This window comes from Diorhabda carinulata, chromosome 4, assembly GCF_026250575.1.
Source record: "Diorhabda carinulata isolate Delta chromosome 4, icDioCari1.1, whole genome shotgun sequence".
In the NCBI taxonomy this organism is placed as follows: Eukaryota; Metazoa; Arthropoda; class Insecta; order Coleoptera; family Chrysomelidae; genus Diorhabda; species Diorhabda carinulata.
In genome coordinates, this window is record NC_079463.1 from 32937034 (window position 1) to 32953499 (window position 16466).

General features: G+C 34.6%; 1 protein-coding gene and 1 long non-coding RNA gene across 18 annotated transcripts in view; one reads left to right on the forward strand and one right to left on the reverse strand.

The window, feature by feature from the left end:
• LOC130893243 (CUGBP Elav-like family member 2) overlaps nt 1-16466 on the forward strand; it is a 208061-nt gene that overhangs the window by 170029 nt on the left and 21566 nt on the right. For all 17 annotated transcript variants that reach the window (XR_009059173.1, XR_009059174.1, XR_009059175.1 and 14 more), the window contains 2 exons: nt 10021-10200; nt 10260-10766. Coding sequence is in view for 9 of the 17 variants with exons in the window: in XM_057799178.1 (XP_057655161.1) it covers nt 10021-10200; nt 10260-10766 (687 nt within the window). In the remaining 8 variants the exon portion in view is untranslated. The remainder of the gene's footprint in view (nt 1-10020; nt 10201-10259; nt 10767-16466) is intronic.
• On the reverse strand, nt 1370-14723 carry LOC130893244 (uncharacterized). The gene is made up of 2 exons (XR_009059179.1): nt 14414-14723; nt 1370-1511 (listed from the first exon to the last, which is right to left on the reverse strand). It is a non-coding gene; the product is annotated as an uncharacterized LOC130893244 (long non-coding RNA).

Genomic DNA, 16466 nt, shown 5'->3' on the forward strand with positions numbered 1-16466 from the left:
TTTAGGTTCAATTCTTTGATTTTGTACCACTGGAGTGGTTCAAATATACGATCTTTACATTCCATCATGGGTTAAGACCCCATAACACTCTTAAAACTTTGGTTCAGATGAGTTTTCGAGGCGTCAATATTTGCTTGGGCTCCCTCGTAACTATCCCTTACGAAAAGTGAAGTGTTGGGCGAGAATTTTGGGTTCCAAATTATTTTTTTGAATCATTGCAACTACCACGGAAGTTGAATCGTGTTTATACATCGTATAATGTTGGACGTGAATATTGAACCGATAGAAAATAAAAAAAATGTAATAAATTACACGTTGGATCGTTAAATTACTGTATTGTCACTTGAAATTATCGGTTGATGGATGGAAAACTTTCTTTTAAGTAGATCGTATAACAATGTAGAGTTTATGAACGTCGGCCGTAAAACGAGTAATCTCCGTCGGTAGTTCGGAGTTGACAAACATTAAGAAATACCCCGACCATTATTGTAAAACTTTTACTTGTAGTAACCTTTACATACTTACTAGCATATAGAGTATTTAAGTTTCGTAAAATTCTTTTTTTTTTAACGATAGAATCTATTTGGAAACGTATTGGGAAACGTTTATATTATATAACGAATAATCATGAACAAATTTCAATTAAAAAATTGCTTTTTTAATAGAAATTATTTGTAAAATTCCGTTATTTTGTTAAAATATTTATAAAAAGTATGAAACAATATTAAAAAAATTAGTTAGTTGATTCTTGTTGCTATTCAAATTGTTTTTTTCAATATATCTAATTTGAATGACGGTGAATTTTTATTGGTTACATCATAAATTATATTTTTTTTTATAGGTTAGGTCGTAATGTATATAATTTTATATATTATGTCTTTAAATAAATAAAACAACAACGATAAAAGATGAAACATTTTCGATTTAAATTTTTCATTTTTTTGGAGTCCAACCCTGCTTGATTAAAAACGAATTTTTAACATAATTTCAGTTTTGAATGACAGAAAACAGATAACATAAAATTTTATATACAAAATATTTTAATTTTTACAAAATTCGTTGATTCGGGGATGCGTATTATCAGATTTGTTTTTATTTCGAAAAAAATGACAAAACCTAAACTTTTATACTAGTTTTTATATCCTTTAAATGACAAGAGAGTCCAAATAATTCATCATTTCGAATCTACTTTCGTTATCTATGGGTTTAGAAACATTTATTTGGACTTTTTGATTTTTTATTGACGTGAATATCCGTGAAAATTTATTGTTACCCTCGTACGTACGTGAATTTAACAGATATTCACTCTGTTTTACTTACGAAGTTATACCCGACCCCCGATAAGGAAAAATAACGAAAAAAACACAAAAATATTACAATATATGTATTCAAAATTGGAGATAATCGTTTCTACTTTGTCCTAGACGGCATAATCAAAACCAATCACCACAATCCCAGCCCTGCAGAGGAGTAATTCCTACATCGGGGCCAAATCCAACAAACCTTGCTCTCTGTAAAGAAATTTCCTAATCAATCCAAAAATATTCATCGAATATCTTTGTAAAATTCCATTATTTTGTTAAAATATTTATAAAAAGTATGAAACAATATTAAAAAAATTAGTTAGTTGATTCTTGTTGCTATTCAAATTGTTTTTTTCAATATATCTAATTTGAATGACGGTGAATTTTTATTGATTGCATCATAAATTATATATTTTTTTATAGGTTAGGTCGTAATGTATATAATTTTATATATTATGTCCCTAAATAAAAAAAAACAACAATAAAACATTTTCGATTTAAATTTTCATTTTTTTGGAGTCCAACCCTGCTTGATTTTAACATAATTTCAGTTTCGAATGACAGAAAACAGATAACATAAAATTTTATATACAAAATATTTTAATTTTTACAAAATTCGTTGATTCGGGGATGCGTATTATCAGATTTGTTTTTATTTCGAAAAAAATGACAAAACCTAAACTTTTATACTAGTTTTTATATCCTTTAAATGACAAGAGAGTCCAAATGATTCATCATTTCGAATCTACTTTCGTTATCTATGGGTTTAGAAACATTTATTTGGACTTTTTGATTTTTTATTGACACAATCAGTGAAAAATGACGTGAAAATATAATGTTACCCTCGTACGTACGTGAATTAAACATACATTCACTCTATTAGACACTGTTTTACTTACGAAGTTATACCCGACCCCCAACAAGGAAAAATAACGAAAAAAAATACAAAAATATTACAATATATGTATTCAAAATTGGAGATAATCGTTTCTACTTTGTCCTAGACGGCATAATCAAAACCAATCACCACAATCCCAGCCCTGCAGAGGAGTAATTCCTACATCGGGGCCAAATCCAACAAACCTGGCTTCTCTATAAAGCAATTTCCTAATCAATCCAAAAATACTCATACTCAAATTTATATTAAACCACATGGATTTTTTCAAAACCTTGAAGAAAATTCCAAATTTGTGGGTAAGCATCTTATTTAGAACTTCAGTTGTTTTCTAAGTAAAATTTTTTTCAAAATTTAATAAAATCGAATAAATTTCCACGTGATGTTTTTGTATGTAGTGCTGGTTCGAAATTAATCAGTTTTGGCATTTAGTTAGGACAGACATCTCAGTATATACGAAATAGATTAAGAAATCATCGATGTGATTCAAATAAAAATTCTACGTGAATACGTTGTTTCAAAAAATTTTAAATTAATTTCTGTTTCGAGTGTCTTGTAAAAATTCGGTACACACCGCGTTATTTTCCGAGATATGGTATATTAAAGTGGGGACTTATGTGTTCTGGTGTTTTATTTTCGAAAAATATAAAGTTATTTATGTAAACTACTTTTTCGAGGGAATATAAGTCACAGCAAAAAAATTTCCGAATCATAATTCACCGACTTTATTGACGCCGTTAAAAATGTCCCTGAGTGTATTCTTCCTCATTTGAAATTGAAATGCGTCGGCCTATTGTATACCCCAAACAACGGCATATAATACCCTTATAAATATTTAAAAGTTGACTACGTCTGTGATAAAAGCACCTATCGTATAATTTTTTATTTTCGAATAAGTGTACATTTTCTTTTTAACCGATACCACCGAGATAAATAATTTTTCTTAGTTTATTGTTTTCTAAAATCTATTTATATTAATGGCGACGTCCCCAATCGTCGATTTCTCATCAAGAACGAGTTTTTACATTTCCTGGAATGACCTCGTCGTAAATGACTAACGACTACGTAATTAAATAGCCATTGACTAGTTAATTTTCAAAAATAACTCGAAACAAATAATTCAACGCATACTCCAAAGGGCTTTACGATTTCATTAATATAATTATTACAACCAGAGTTGCATGTTTTGTTGTAATTAATCAATTGGACAATTGAAAATACAAACTTCGTTTTTGGTTTCATACGAGGGTTATGTCAAATATTAAATAAACACAAATTACGAGGGGTGTCTTATATTATCGGTAAATCAATTATTTTTCGTAGTAGAATTGTGGTAATATTGAACAATAAAGTGTACTAACTATAATATATTTCCTAGTTTTCGAATATTTGCATCTGGGACTGAAAATATGGTCAAGTACAATATAAATGTTTAATTAGTCAAGAATTTCTTTCTGAAATCTTCGTTTTTACGGCGGATTTACGAAAAAAATTATAAAAATAAAAAAAAAACGAAAACTTATATTGTTTAAGTTAGGTTAGGGGGGGGAATTGGTTAAATTATGAGTGATTTATAGGTTAAGTCGAATTTTACAGGTTAGGTACGGTCAATTTGTTGCCGATGACGTTGAATTTCTTTCATAATTTTTCCGAAAATATAAAAAAATATTCGTAAAATACACTAAAGTTATTTAAATCAATTTTTAATTGAAATTACATTCAGATTGAAGGGGGCCTGTTTGAAAATAAAAAATTAAATATATATATTTAAAAATACGAAAAAACACGCCTTTAAAATACATCATAATATTTAAAATAAGATTAAAACAATAATCAATGAATAATAGTATTATTATGAAAAAAAACGTGGGACGATTTATTATTTCCCGTACACTTTTTTTCATATTAATATTACTATTTTTTATTCATTATTGTTTCAAGCTTATTGAAAAAAAAACTTGTTTTTAACTTCCCAGTTTACTATAATGGCTTCGCTGCTTATATACATCTCGTCGAAACTTGTATCGAGCCGTAACACTGTAATTGGTAAGGTTGTCGAAGTAAGTTAGTCGATTTTTTCAACATTTTTCATTCCAATGGATATAGTTTATCTCTACAAATACGAGCTGGGGGAGAGTGGGAACTTTGTTTTGAAAAAATGCTTATAAATCCGGTTCCACTTACCCGATTTTCATAAACTTGGTGTTGTTAGAAAGAATTTTTATCCAGCAATACAAAATATATAAATTCTAAACAATTTTCATATATTCATAAAAGTTAAAGTATGTTTTTCAAAAGTAAACTAAATTAATATCGGAATAGCGAAATCTGCAAGACGATATCGTTTTTACGTTTCGAGATATCTTAAGAAATGTTGGTGGTTCGCCCAAACGCAGAAATTCTTTCAAAGGCCCAACTGAAGTAATTCAAAATGTGGTCAAAGATAACCAAAAAAAAAAAAAAATCAAAATCTACTTCGAACGCTTTTCGTTATTGATGCGGATTTTCTATAAACAAAGTTCAAATCGGCTTTCGCAAATTTCGATTTTGTTGTTTAAAATAATAATTTATGAAAATATATTTCAATCGCTTTATCTCGCTTCAAAAACCACTTTAAAATTTTAAAGCGTATTACACATTTATTTATCTACAAAGTAGCAGGTTTGTCGGAACGATTCCCATCAATTTTGTCGATCATTTTCCAAATTAATTCTGAATAATTTTCGTTCATAAATATTCTTGGGAAACAAACGATTCATCCGTTGTTGATCCTTTGTGGGTTCGTAATCCTATTAGGATTTATGAAGAAATAACTATTTTTTTTTTTTAATTATTCAAAAAAGAAATAGGCTGTGATGGACCAGGGAATCATTTTAAGCGTTTATTTTATTATATGTAGCGTTTCATAGCGAAAAAACGTAATTGGCGCAGTCAGTAGGATTCGCGCGAGTCGTGGAAAGAATCGTATCGATGAAAAAGCCTTACGTCAACTACATTAAAGACGAATTTACCTTTATGGGACCAGGGAATCATTTTAAGCGTTTAATTTATTATATGTAGCGTTTCATAGCGAAAAAACGTAATTGGCGCAGTCAGTAGGATTCGCGCGAGTCGTGGAAAGAATCGTATCGATGAAAAAGCCTTACGTCGACTACATTAAAGACGAATTTACCTTTATGGGACCAGGGAATCATTTTAAGCGTTTAATTTATTATATGTAGCGTTTCATAGCGAAAAAACGTAATTGGCGCAGTCAGTAGGATTCGCGCGAGTCGTGGAAAGAATCGTATCGATGAAAAAGCCTTACGTCAACTACATTAAAGACGAATTTACCTTTATGGGACCAGGGAATCATTTTAAGCGTTTAATTTATTATATGTAGCGTTTCATAGCGAAAAAACGTAATTGGCGCAGTCAGTAGGATTCGCGCGAGTCGTGGAAAGAATCGTATCGATGAAAAAGCCTTACGTCGACTACATTAAAGACGAATTTACCTTTATGGGACCAGGGAATCATTTTAAGCGTTTAATTTATTATATGTAGCGTTTCATAGCGAAAAAACGTAATTGGCGCAGTCAGTAGGATTCGCGCGAGTCGTGGAAAGAATCGTATCGATGAAAAAGCCTTACGTCAACTACATTAAAGACGAATTTACCTTTATGGGACCAGGGAATCATTTTAAGCGTTTAATTTATTATATGTAGCGTTTCATAGCGAAAAAACGTAATTGGCGCAGTCAGTAGGATTCGCGCGAGTCGTGGAAAGAATCGTATCGTTGAAACAGCCTTACGTCGACTACATTAAAGACGAATTTACCTTTATGCATGTAAGATTATATTGCAGAAGTCGGTTATCGGGTTATGGAGTGGCCAGCGTTCAGTCCTGACCTAAATCCGATAGAACCTTTACGGGATGAGCGGAAAGAGAGATTTTTATTAAGAAATAAAGTTTTAAATTGTTAAAACATAGTAAAATAAGTTTGTACTGTCCGTGAAGTCCCCATTTAGGAAATTTCGTATAACTATTATCGACCCTCGTATATACGCGGTATTTTTCAATTTTCAAGGTTGAGTAAATACTAGCATGTATTCTTTAGTCATGTGACGAAACCGTAAATCAATTAACGAGAATAAAAAACTCGTTTTTTGTACTTTGTTTACGTTTCTCGAAATGTGCGTTACACAATTTTTGTCGGGTCATGTTTTTCTTTCTTGAAACATCCTCGTTCGTGCAATACGCTGATTTTACGAGAATAGTTTAAGTAAAAAAGACGATGGCTTCAATTCCAATAGCCGCGCATTCCCTTTCCACCCTTAAAGTTAATTTTATTATTTAGATAATTGCTTATAAAAAATTATCAATCCCATTTATGTGGCGTCGAATTTTTCGCTTCGATCCACGACGTTTTTTAAACATTTTTCCTGGCGTGTTGTTGTTTTTACTGGTATTTCACTTTCTCAAATAAGCCGGGGCCCACTTTTGTATGAAAAAATTGAAAAAATTAATATATAGAATGATTTCCAAATGATGGGGCCCGGAGTTATAGCCCCCCCGAGCTTAATCCGACCCTGTACCATCACCAAATGACTTCAACTGTCAAATCTTTTCAAATATGACACTTCTCTAAGGAATCTAATTTCCGTTGTGCCAAATTCACCCGTCAACTTCTTCTTTTTTATATAATTGAATGGCCTCGTTCTACGAGTTTGTCGACATTTGGTTCCAGTTGTTCCATATCAATGTCGGAATCGAATATGAAGTGGACTTTACCGAAAGCTTTCTCCATATCTAATAATGCGACGTATACCCGTTTTTCTACAAATTATAAATTCGGGAATGAGGATTACGGATATTTCCGAATATGTTTTTACCTAAATAACAAAGTCGATACAAATATATCTTTAATTTTATTTCTTTTCGCATCATCTGTGACACATTTTCAATGAGATCTACTTATTTACGTTATTTCTTCCGTACATCCGTCGGCCTTATAAGCAGACTTATCTAACTGTAATAAGAGATCTCGCAGAAATTACAAAAAAAAAAAAAACTGTTGAATGTGCTCCGCACATAAGCGTCCGTTGTATAATTCGAGGAAACTCGAATAAATCTCCTTGAAAGTATTGTCTTTTGATTCTATCGTGATCTTGTTAATAGATATATTAAGCTGCAGGGGTTCCTTTGGAGCCGGCTCGCCCTCAAACAAACTATTGTTCTGGTGAGCGAGATGGATCCGGAACGTACCCTCCGAAATGGCCCCCGCAGCTTCATAAACTTCTTCTCGATCTTTATAGAAGACAACAACGAGAAACTGATTCATAAAATCACCACAGATGGATATACCAGAGACCATGCTATCATATTACTGGATATAAATACTTGGAATGGACTGATAGACCGAAATTATCAACTCTCAAGCTCATACTGACGGGAAAGATCGACCAGGGCGTAAACTACATTCCTGGCTACGGAATATGAGATAACGGTGCGACATTCAGGGTGCGGTAACAGTTTTTCGTCGTGCAGAAGAGGGGTGTCTTCAGACAATAGATTACAAGTTTTGGACAAGAAAACATCTACACGCTGCAACGTGTATGGTACTTGAAAAAGACTAGATTAACCTTTAGCTTGTCTTAGCAGATATTGGGTCCCCTTTTTCTTGCTACGATATTGCACGCCGTAATCTAACGTCTTTCCATCGAGACTCCCGTTAATATTGTTGATACTTAGTTTGAAACATTCAACAGATCTATTCTGGTCATCCTATCTAACTTCTTTTCCAGTGATTTCTCCAGTTCTGCGGCTGATACTACAGAAGGGTTCAGGTCTAACCAAAGGCTCGTTTGCAACGTTCTAAAGGTACCAGGAACGCGGCTGGTTACCTGTACTAGAGATGTTGAAAGGCTCTAAACTGATTTTCCCTCAGAGGGTTTTAATGTGGCGCTTGGGGTGGCGAGACGTTTATTATTTTAACATGTGTCACACGGTGGAATAACTGCAACACGTAATTTATTTATTTTTGAGAAAAATATGTGTCTCTCGATAAATATATGAAAATTTCGACGACTATGTGTCGCGTTAAACGTTTGCCGGCTTCACTTATCGCCGTATGGGATTCTGGTTGGGAAACAACCGCATTAAATGGATACTAAAAATAAATTTTCTTGGTGCAGGAAGGGCCGTACGAGCTGCACTTGAGATAATTGATATAAATATAAAAATAGACCAAGAAGATGATTGATTATCAATAAGAAATAATAAAAATACGTATAACCATCATTTTTTTGTCGCTTAATCAATCTAAATGGATTGCATCTTTTTTTTAAACACTACTTTTGTTATTTTTTTGTTAGTTAGTTACATTGCGGGCGGTTAAGGGGCCGTTGAACACGTAGGCCTTCAGATAGGCTCCATTTGGCATTACCAAACGCCGATTTCCTTTAAGAATCCGATCAGGAGCTTCGGTTTGAATCCTTTGACGTCATTAGGAAAGTTGTTTTTCCATCTATTGAACCTTGGATTGTCTCTATCATCTTTACCGAGCCCGCTTTACCAGTAGACCATTTAAACTACACCAAGGATGGATTCTGGACCCGTTGGTTAATTCGCCGGTCCGATTCTAGCGATTGTATCCGCATCGACGTTGCCTTCCATCAGTTTTTTCTTTTTCATACGAAGATAGATTCCATGAATGAATTTTCCATTGAAGATGACGACCGATCGGGAAGGCCAGTTTTTGTGTCTTGGGCTAAAACGGATCTGATCTAAAGCACCGAATATTTCATATGAACGCGTTCATCGTGTAGTTCAAGTCGATTTGGACATGAGAAAACTTGTTGCAAAATGGATTCTCAAATGTTTGAACGTTGACCAAGAGCGTGGAAGGATAGAAGCATCGCGTTCGATTTGTGCTCGATTTGAAAACGATGTAGACTTTTTAAACCGAATTGTTATTATGAATGAGTCTTGGGTAGATTTCTACGATCCAGAAACAAAGCAACGATCGATGGAATGGCGACGCTCTGGTTCTCCAAGACCTAAGAAGTTTCGTGTCAGAAAATCTGCTGGAAAAGTTGTTGCTTCGGTTTTTTGGGATTGCCATGGAGTAATCATGATTGATTTTTTGGATAAGGGTAGAACAATACCTGGAGATTACTATTCGACATTACTACGGGAAAAAATTAAAAGAGAATAGACGCGGAAAGGTATCCAAAGGAGTTTTTTTTGCGGGACAACGCCCCTGCACACAAATCTCATGTTGCCATGCAAAAAATTCGTGATTTAGGGTTTGAATTACTAGAACACCCCCCTTATTCACCAGATTTTCTCTTTCCTCAACTAAAAGGTCGTAAATTTTCTTCGGTAACTAGGAGGTAATAAAAGCTGCGGAGGTCTGGTTTGCAGAGCAAGAAGAAAATCTAGAGACGTTGCAAGTTGGCTGTAAATAAATGTCTCCAATTAAGGGAAGTAATAAAATATTTTGACATCGAAAGGCCAAGAATTTTTTATCTTGATCTGTTTAGTATTTATTAGTAAGGATTCAACAACAACGAATATAATTATTTAATAAGATATATGATAAAACATTCTTTCAATACACATTCTTCACATTTACCTTGAAATGTGTGCCAAAGTCGCGTATAAACAACGATTACATTAACAATAGTTAATTTAATTAAAAGTTTTTTACGTAATAACGCGCACCTACCAGAACTAATTGTTAATGAATATAAAAAAAAATTACCGACAATAAGTTTGAGCTACTGACCGATAGATGGCTGTATATAAGCAGCGAGTTTTAATCATTTATGTTGTTTTCAGAACGAAAATTATTCGTCGGTATGTTGAGTAAGAAACTGTGCGAAAACGACGTGCGCGCCATCTTCAACGGATACGGCACCATCGAAGAATGCACCGTTTTGAGAGATCCGGCCGGCAATTCTCGCGGTTGCGCCTTCGTCACTTTCGCTTCGAAACAGTCCGCCTTAAGTGCCATAAAAGGTAAATGGACAAACAATAAAATCGTTCGATATATCGAAAAACCAAAAATTTTCTTGCAGGTCTTCACCAATCCCAAACGATGGAAGGTTGTTCGGCGCCGTTGGTGGTGAAATTCGCCGATACGCAAAAAGAAAAGGAAATGAAAAGGCAACAACAGTTGCAAGCTAACGTTTGGAACGCTCTCGCTGCTCCGACTCTAGCTTCGCCGCCGCAGCAATTTTCTCCGGTCCTACCGACGGAAACGGCGTCGTTGCAACTACTTCAAGCTATGGGCGGCGCCGGTTTATTACAACAACAATTCCTCAATAGTACGGATAATCTATTAGCTCCGATAGGGATGCAAAATCTGGTGACTCTGGCGGCTATGTCGCAACCGGCTACCGCGGCTACCGCCCCTCTGTGTATGGCCAGTTTGTTGGGTAAGGGCGCGGGGGTCGAAAGGACGCTTAACGCGAGTTTACATCCAGCGGCGATCTCGACGCCCGATTTATCGTCGTACGGATCGTTGATTAGTAACGCTACGATTAATGCGGCTGCGCTGGCGGCGGCGGGAAAACAAATCGAAGGTAAGTCGAATCGGTATTTACGAAAATTTATAAAAATGTTCAAAATAGACTAATTTTAATATATTACGTCGATTCTATTGAAAAAAATCGAATTTATCGATTCCAAGGAGAGGTAATTTCGAAATTCGTCGAGGTATTAGCCAGGAAAGTAGTTGTTTTCTCATTTGAAGAACGGCCGATTGAATTTCGAAAGTAGATGTGAGGATGGCGCCGTCGGGTAACGTTCGGGTCTCTAGCCTAAACGTTTGTTACACCAATCTGATGAGACGCGATAACGTCGAAACTAGTCAGTGGTTAAAAACCTCTCATTGCGATTACGAAATTGTTTCCATTATGTTTATTATAGTTTTAACGGGAATTTTCGTCAAATTTTCGAAAAATTATTTTCCCCAACTTTTTCCCGATCTATTTTGGATTATTTCGCATTCGAACTGGTAGTTTTATTATGGGGAGTTTCCAAAAGAAAGGAAATCGATGAAAATGAATTCGCCACCCCGTATCTTATTCAAATTCGTCCGAAATATGTCGGTATCGAGTATACCACGCCGTTTATTTATATTTTTTTTATTTCGTCGGTACAACTCGCGGTTTCCCATATAATTTTCCTACATCAAAATCATTATTTCAATTACAACGTTACGTTGTATTAATTCCTAAACCGCTAAAATGGAGAGATATAACAGACAAAAGGGATACTATATAATATTCTCTTTCGCTTCTATTAGTCATGACGACCTAATCCGAATTACTGCATTCATTACGAACGACTCGCATAAAACTCACCGAGTTAATCTTCTGTAGTAGCCGTTTAAATTACATTCGCTAAAATTATGGATTATCTAAGACAAAAATAATGAAGAACTGGCGCAGTCGGTAGGATAAAAGCACTCGTTAAATAATTTGTCGATGTAATTTATTATATAAAATTCGTTCGTTTATATTTCCAAGCATAAATCGATATTATATAGGAAAAATGTCGTCTGCAGAGCTGGAGTTATACCAGAATTTGTTAACCATCATTCCCCATCCACGGACATCTTTTGGTCGTCGATAGATGAGGAGGGATCCGGGAGAAAGTTGGCGTTGGGTTAATTGTCAAGGAAGGCGAGATACTTTTCGGAAAAATCTTCAAATTAATGCGGGAATAGAATAGAAGTTTCCTATTGGACTTTGAGAAAACCAGTTGGTTGTTTTTGGCAAAAATTTTCTTCGGAAAATTTAGGAAACGTACGTACGGTGTATGATGTACTCGCATCGATAGATGTTGGAAGATTATTACTCACATTTAATAATAGAGAACGAATAGTTTATCTAATAGTCCTTTTTTTTGTGTCCGGATATACGATTATCGAGTTGTGTTCAATTCTGTGGAATATCTGTACATTCGAATAATTATATTCGAAGATAATGCGTTCCCCGATCTCCGTCACTTGTGTGCTATCACTTAACAGTCCAATGGTTTCGATTTGGTCGGGGAATAATTAGAAATAGACGCGTTTATCGGAAATATCTACATCGGGAACGAAAACTTTGTGAAAGGATATCAAAAAAATAATAATGTCAATAGAATGGACGACGATCGACTGGCGAAAATCGCAAAGGAAGAGAGACCCAATACAAGTAGACCACCAAAGCGCTGGAATGAGAGCTGGTCCTCGGAGTCACAACCTCTTTGAAAACACAAGACAAAACTAGGGATCATAGGGAAAGGAAACTGTAATGTTATCGGAACCAAAAATGGCACCAAAAGTTTGGTCACGTCTGTAGCTATGACGTTGACAAGATTCTATTCCAAGAGGAACGAATTCTATCTGCGAACTCACCTATGGATCCGGAACCCATCCTTGGTGTAGCTAAAAGACGCCATCTCCACACCATGGGCATCGCGAATGATGCGGAGTGCCGCTGGTGCAAGGAGGAGAATTAAACTGTTAAACACTTATAGTTTGCCCAAAGGACATCAAGAGGTTCAAGCCGAAGCGCCAATCGGAAGGTCTACGTGCTCAACGACTTTATTCGATTCCCGAAATTACAGTGCTCGGTCGAGAACGACGAATAGATTGAGGAAGAGACATGGGAGATGAGAAAAAAATAACAGGAGATATTGAAAACTAGAAACGATTTAGAAGACATTATTTTTTCGATAAACATCGACTCTAGTTTCATTTTTTTTATTTCTTCTTCGTTTCCTTCTGTCTGTGCGTGTTATTAAAAAGTGGATTCTCCAATTTTAATTTACTGGCATGTATCGAACTGTCCATTGTGCCGGTTAGTGTTTTGGAGAATTGGCCGTTTACCAGGAGCCCAATAAACTACGATCTAATTGAAAAATTACGTAAAAGCGGGTTTTATAACGTGCAACAACATGTTTTATTGACTGTTTCTAATTATCATAATTCATTTTATCTGCGTATCCACTTAGATTTACTATTTTTAGAAGCACGTCTGTTTTATATCTGTTTTGGCCGTTTAGAATTACAATTTTAACAAAAAATAGTCACGCCGTTTTATATCGAAAATTGAATTGAGAAATTCGTCCTGCCAAGTCGCCGGATTCGAAGTATTTTGACGCCGGACAAACCGTATAGTAAAACATTAATTTACGCGACATGTGACTAAGGAAAAGTGTGGTACACGTACAAAATTTCTCTTATAGATGATTCGCTACATAATTTGCAAACTCGACCAGAATATTTTTCCTAATCTTAAAGTTTGCTGCTGGATCTGTATTTTTGTCCAATATATCTACAGCATAAGCCTGTAGGCTTACTTTTCGAACGAATTTTCTTCTCTGTCCAAAATAATGTAACTACTAAGCATTCTGGTCTGGTTAGGCTCCAGGCTGAGGTTGCGTTTAGCCAGAAGTGTCTTCATCTTATTCAGAATTTCCCGCGCTGGCTCAATTCTTGATCTGATTTAGAGTTTTTGGTCCCAATGCTGGTTGACGAGCGCGTCCAGGTATCTTTAGATAAGACACTTGTCCAATGGTCTCTCCATGGAGTCTTAGGAGGTGTTTCTTTGTATTTTTCGAAGCAATTGGTCGTCTAAATAACTGGATACGTCTTCTCCGTTCTTTTAGAGATTAGAGCAATGTTGAAACGGACTGTTTCGGAATCGGGAATAAAAATGTTTTTGAACAGTCAAAACGTCGAATTGGCAGGTAATCCGCCGTACTAACACTAAATGATTTCTTCTTATGGAAAATAAACGTTTTTGTACACCTGAAGAAACGATTGATGCGTCAAATTACATGTTTTGGAGCTACCTCAAAAAATAATTATGATAATAAATGTTTTTTGTTAGGTATAAAATTTTTCAGATAACCCTCGTATTCCAATTACGTAATGATATAGTCAAAAGGGGGACAAGATAACGAGAAGAAAAAAATAAGAAATAACTTGAAATCGAGCTACTTTTTGATAATTTTGAATAAATAAATAAATTATTATTAAAAAATGGGGGGCTCGATAAATGAATTTACAAATAAACTTCGCGTTACTACCCGATTTTTCGCAAACAATACCTATTATTCTCGTGATAAAAATAGTTGGAAATATTCATTATAGTTTGAATTTTTTTTGTTTTTTAAGTAGATAGTAGTATGTATATGCGCTTATCGTCGATTGTTTGTGTTTCTTAATACGTACAGTTGTCGCGTTTGCGATATCCACAAACACCAACCAAGGTGTTCGACCTCTACTCGACCTCTATACCCATAGGTACGGTATAACTGCCTCGTCACTAAATTTTTTTTTGATAACGCCGCATGAATATGTAATGTTTGATTTGTTTCAAATACAGCGAAGCGCGCATCGAACAACCAACACCTACGATATTGATACGAATTTTAATTATTCGAAAAGAAACTTTCCCGGTTCGTTTTCTCTAAAAAAAAAAACGTCGAAAACCACCGATACCTATATGACCGGTTTCGGTAATATTGTATCGTATCAGCGCAGTACAATACTTACTTAACTATAAATCGAAATAACTTTTAGCTATTCGATTCGTATTTTTCGAAAACGCGGTTTATTTTGGAGCTGTAAAACTATAAATCGTATCATCAAATATATTTTTAATATTTTTGTGTCTTATTGGAATCGGATATTGACGGTTGCGATGACTAAGCGTTATTTAATGACTGAAGTATGTATATATACAGGATGTATGTAAATGGAAGTCGACGATTCGTGACGTAAATACGTAAGAATGTGATTATAGAAAAGTTATTGCGAATATTTAATCATTTCAATCCCTGTAGGTACTAAATAATAATTATTAAACATTCGTACCATCTAAATCTTCCAAGAACCGACAAATCCACCGTCAAAAACTTGCAAACAACCCTTGAGTGAATTTCTAAACGTATTATCAAGAATTCGCCCGCTGATTTAAGTCGTAAAGCCGGTCCTGTTCCAATTTTTTAAGTAAAACTTTTTGTTTGTTTATATCAAACTGGAGATTTCCCAGAATCGGATATTCTAGAATGGGGTTATAGTATATCAGACGAAATTTCGGCAGCTGCAACAACTCGGCGGTGTATTTAAATGAATTTGAGGTTAAGTTGAAAAAAATCGAGTTTCGATCGCACGGATTTTATTTAAAAAAAAAAAAAACGATAATACAGTGTGGGTAATTTGTACGGATTAAATCGTTATAGAAAAATACGTTTTCGTAATAAACGTTGTCGTAAGTGATTAATTTCGTCGAAAATTCATCAATCCATTGCCGTTCAAATACATTCGAATGGATTTTGACGTATTAGCGATGCGTGATTGATTATCTTGATGAAAAAACAATTATTTACATGAATCTGGATGACACGAGTCCATACGAAAGGTGATTAATATGAAAATTGTAAACCTCGTGGAAACCAAGCCCCAATATATCCGAAAATTATTATTTTCCAGATGATATTAATATAAATAAAAAAAAAATTACGTAGCCGTAATTAAAATTTGCCTTTTATAGAGAGAAATCAATTCAAATTACGAATTACAGACCGCGATTTGGTGTTTGGAAGTGGTAAAACATAAACCCGAAATTGTATTACGTTGGAGGGTTCGAAAAACGCGAATTCTGGATTCAGAATAGGGAAATTAAAATACGGTACAATCCCCATAAAGGCGGTTTAGAAATTACAACCAAACTTGACGATCTAATCGGTTAATTATCATTATGCAGACAAATGAAATAAATTTATAAATAAGTAGAAAACGATCGAATTATTTTGGAGGGTTGATTAGGGTCGCAATTTTTTTTTTGAAACACGATACCGGACGGGAAACAAAAAAATAATATCAGGGTACCAGAAAGAGTAGTAGAAATCTAAATGAAGAGAAAAGTCAAACAACAACGGCGTCAGTGATATCAGGATATCAGAAAGATGCGATAAATATATGACTACCAGGAGCAAAATCAGAATATACGAGACTTGTGTGAAACCAGCAAATAAATAAAGATAGTATGTTATGGATTAGTATCAGGGTACCAGAAAGAGTAGTAGAAATCTAAATGAAGAGAAAAGTCAAACAGCAACGGCGTCAGTGATATCAGGATATCAGAAAGATGCGATAAATATATGACTACCAGGAGCAAAATCAGAATATACGAGACTTGTGTGAGACCAGCAAATAAATAAAGATAGTATGTTATGGATTAGTATCAGGGTACCAGAAATAGTAGTAGAAATCTAAATGA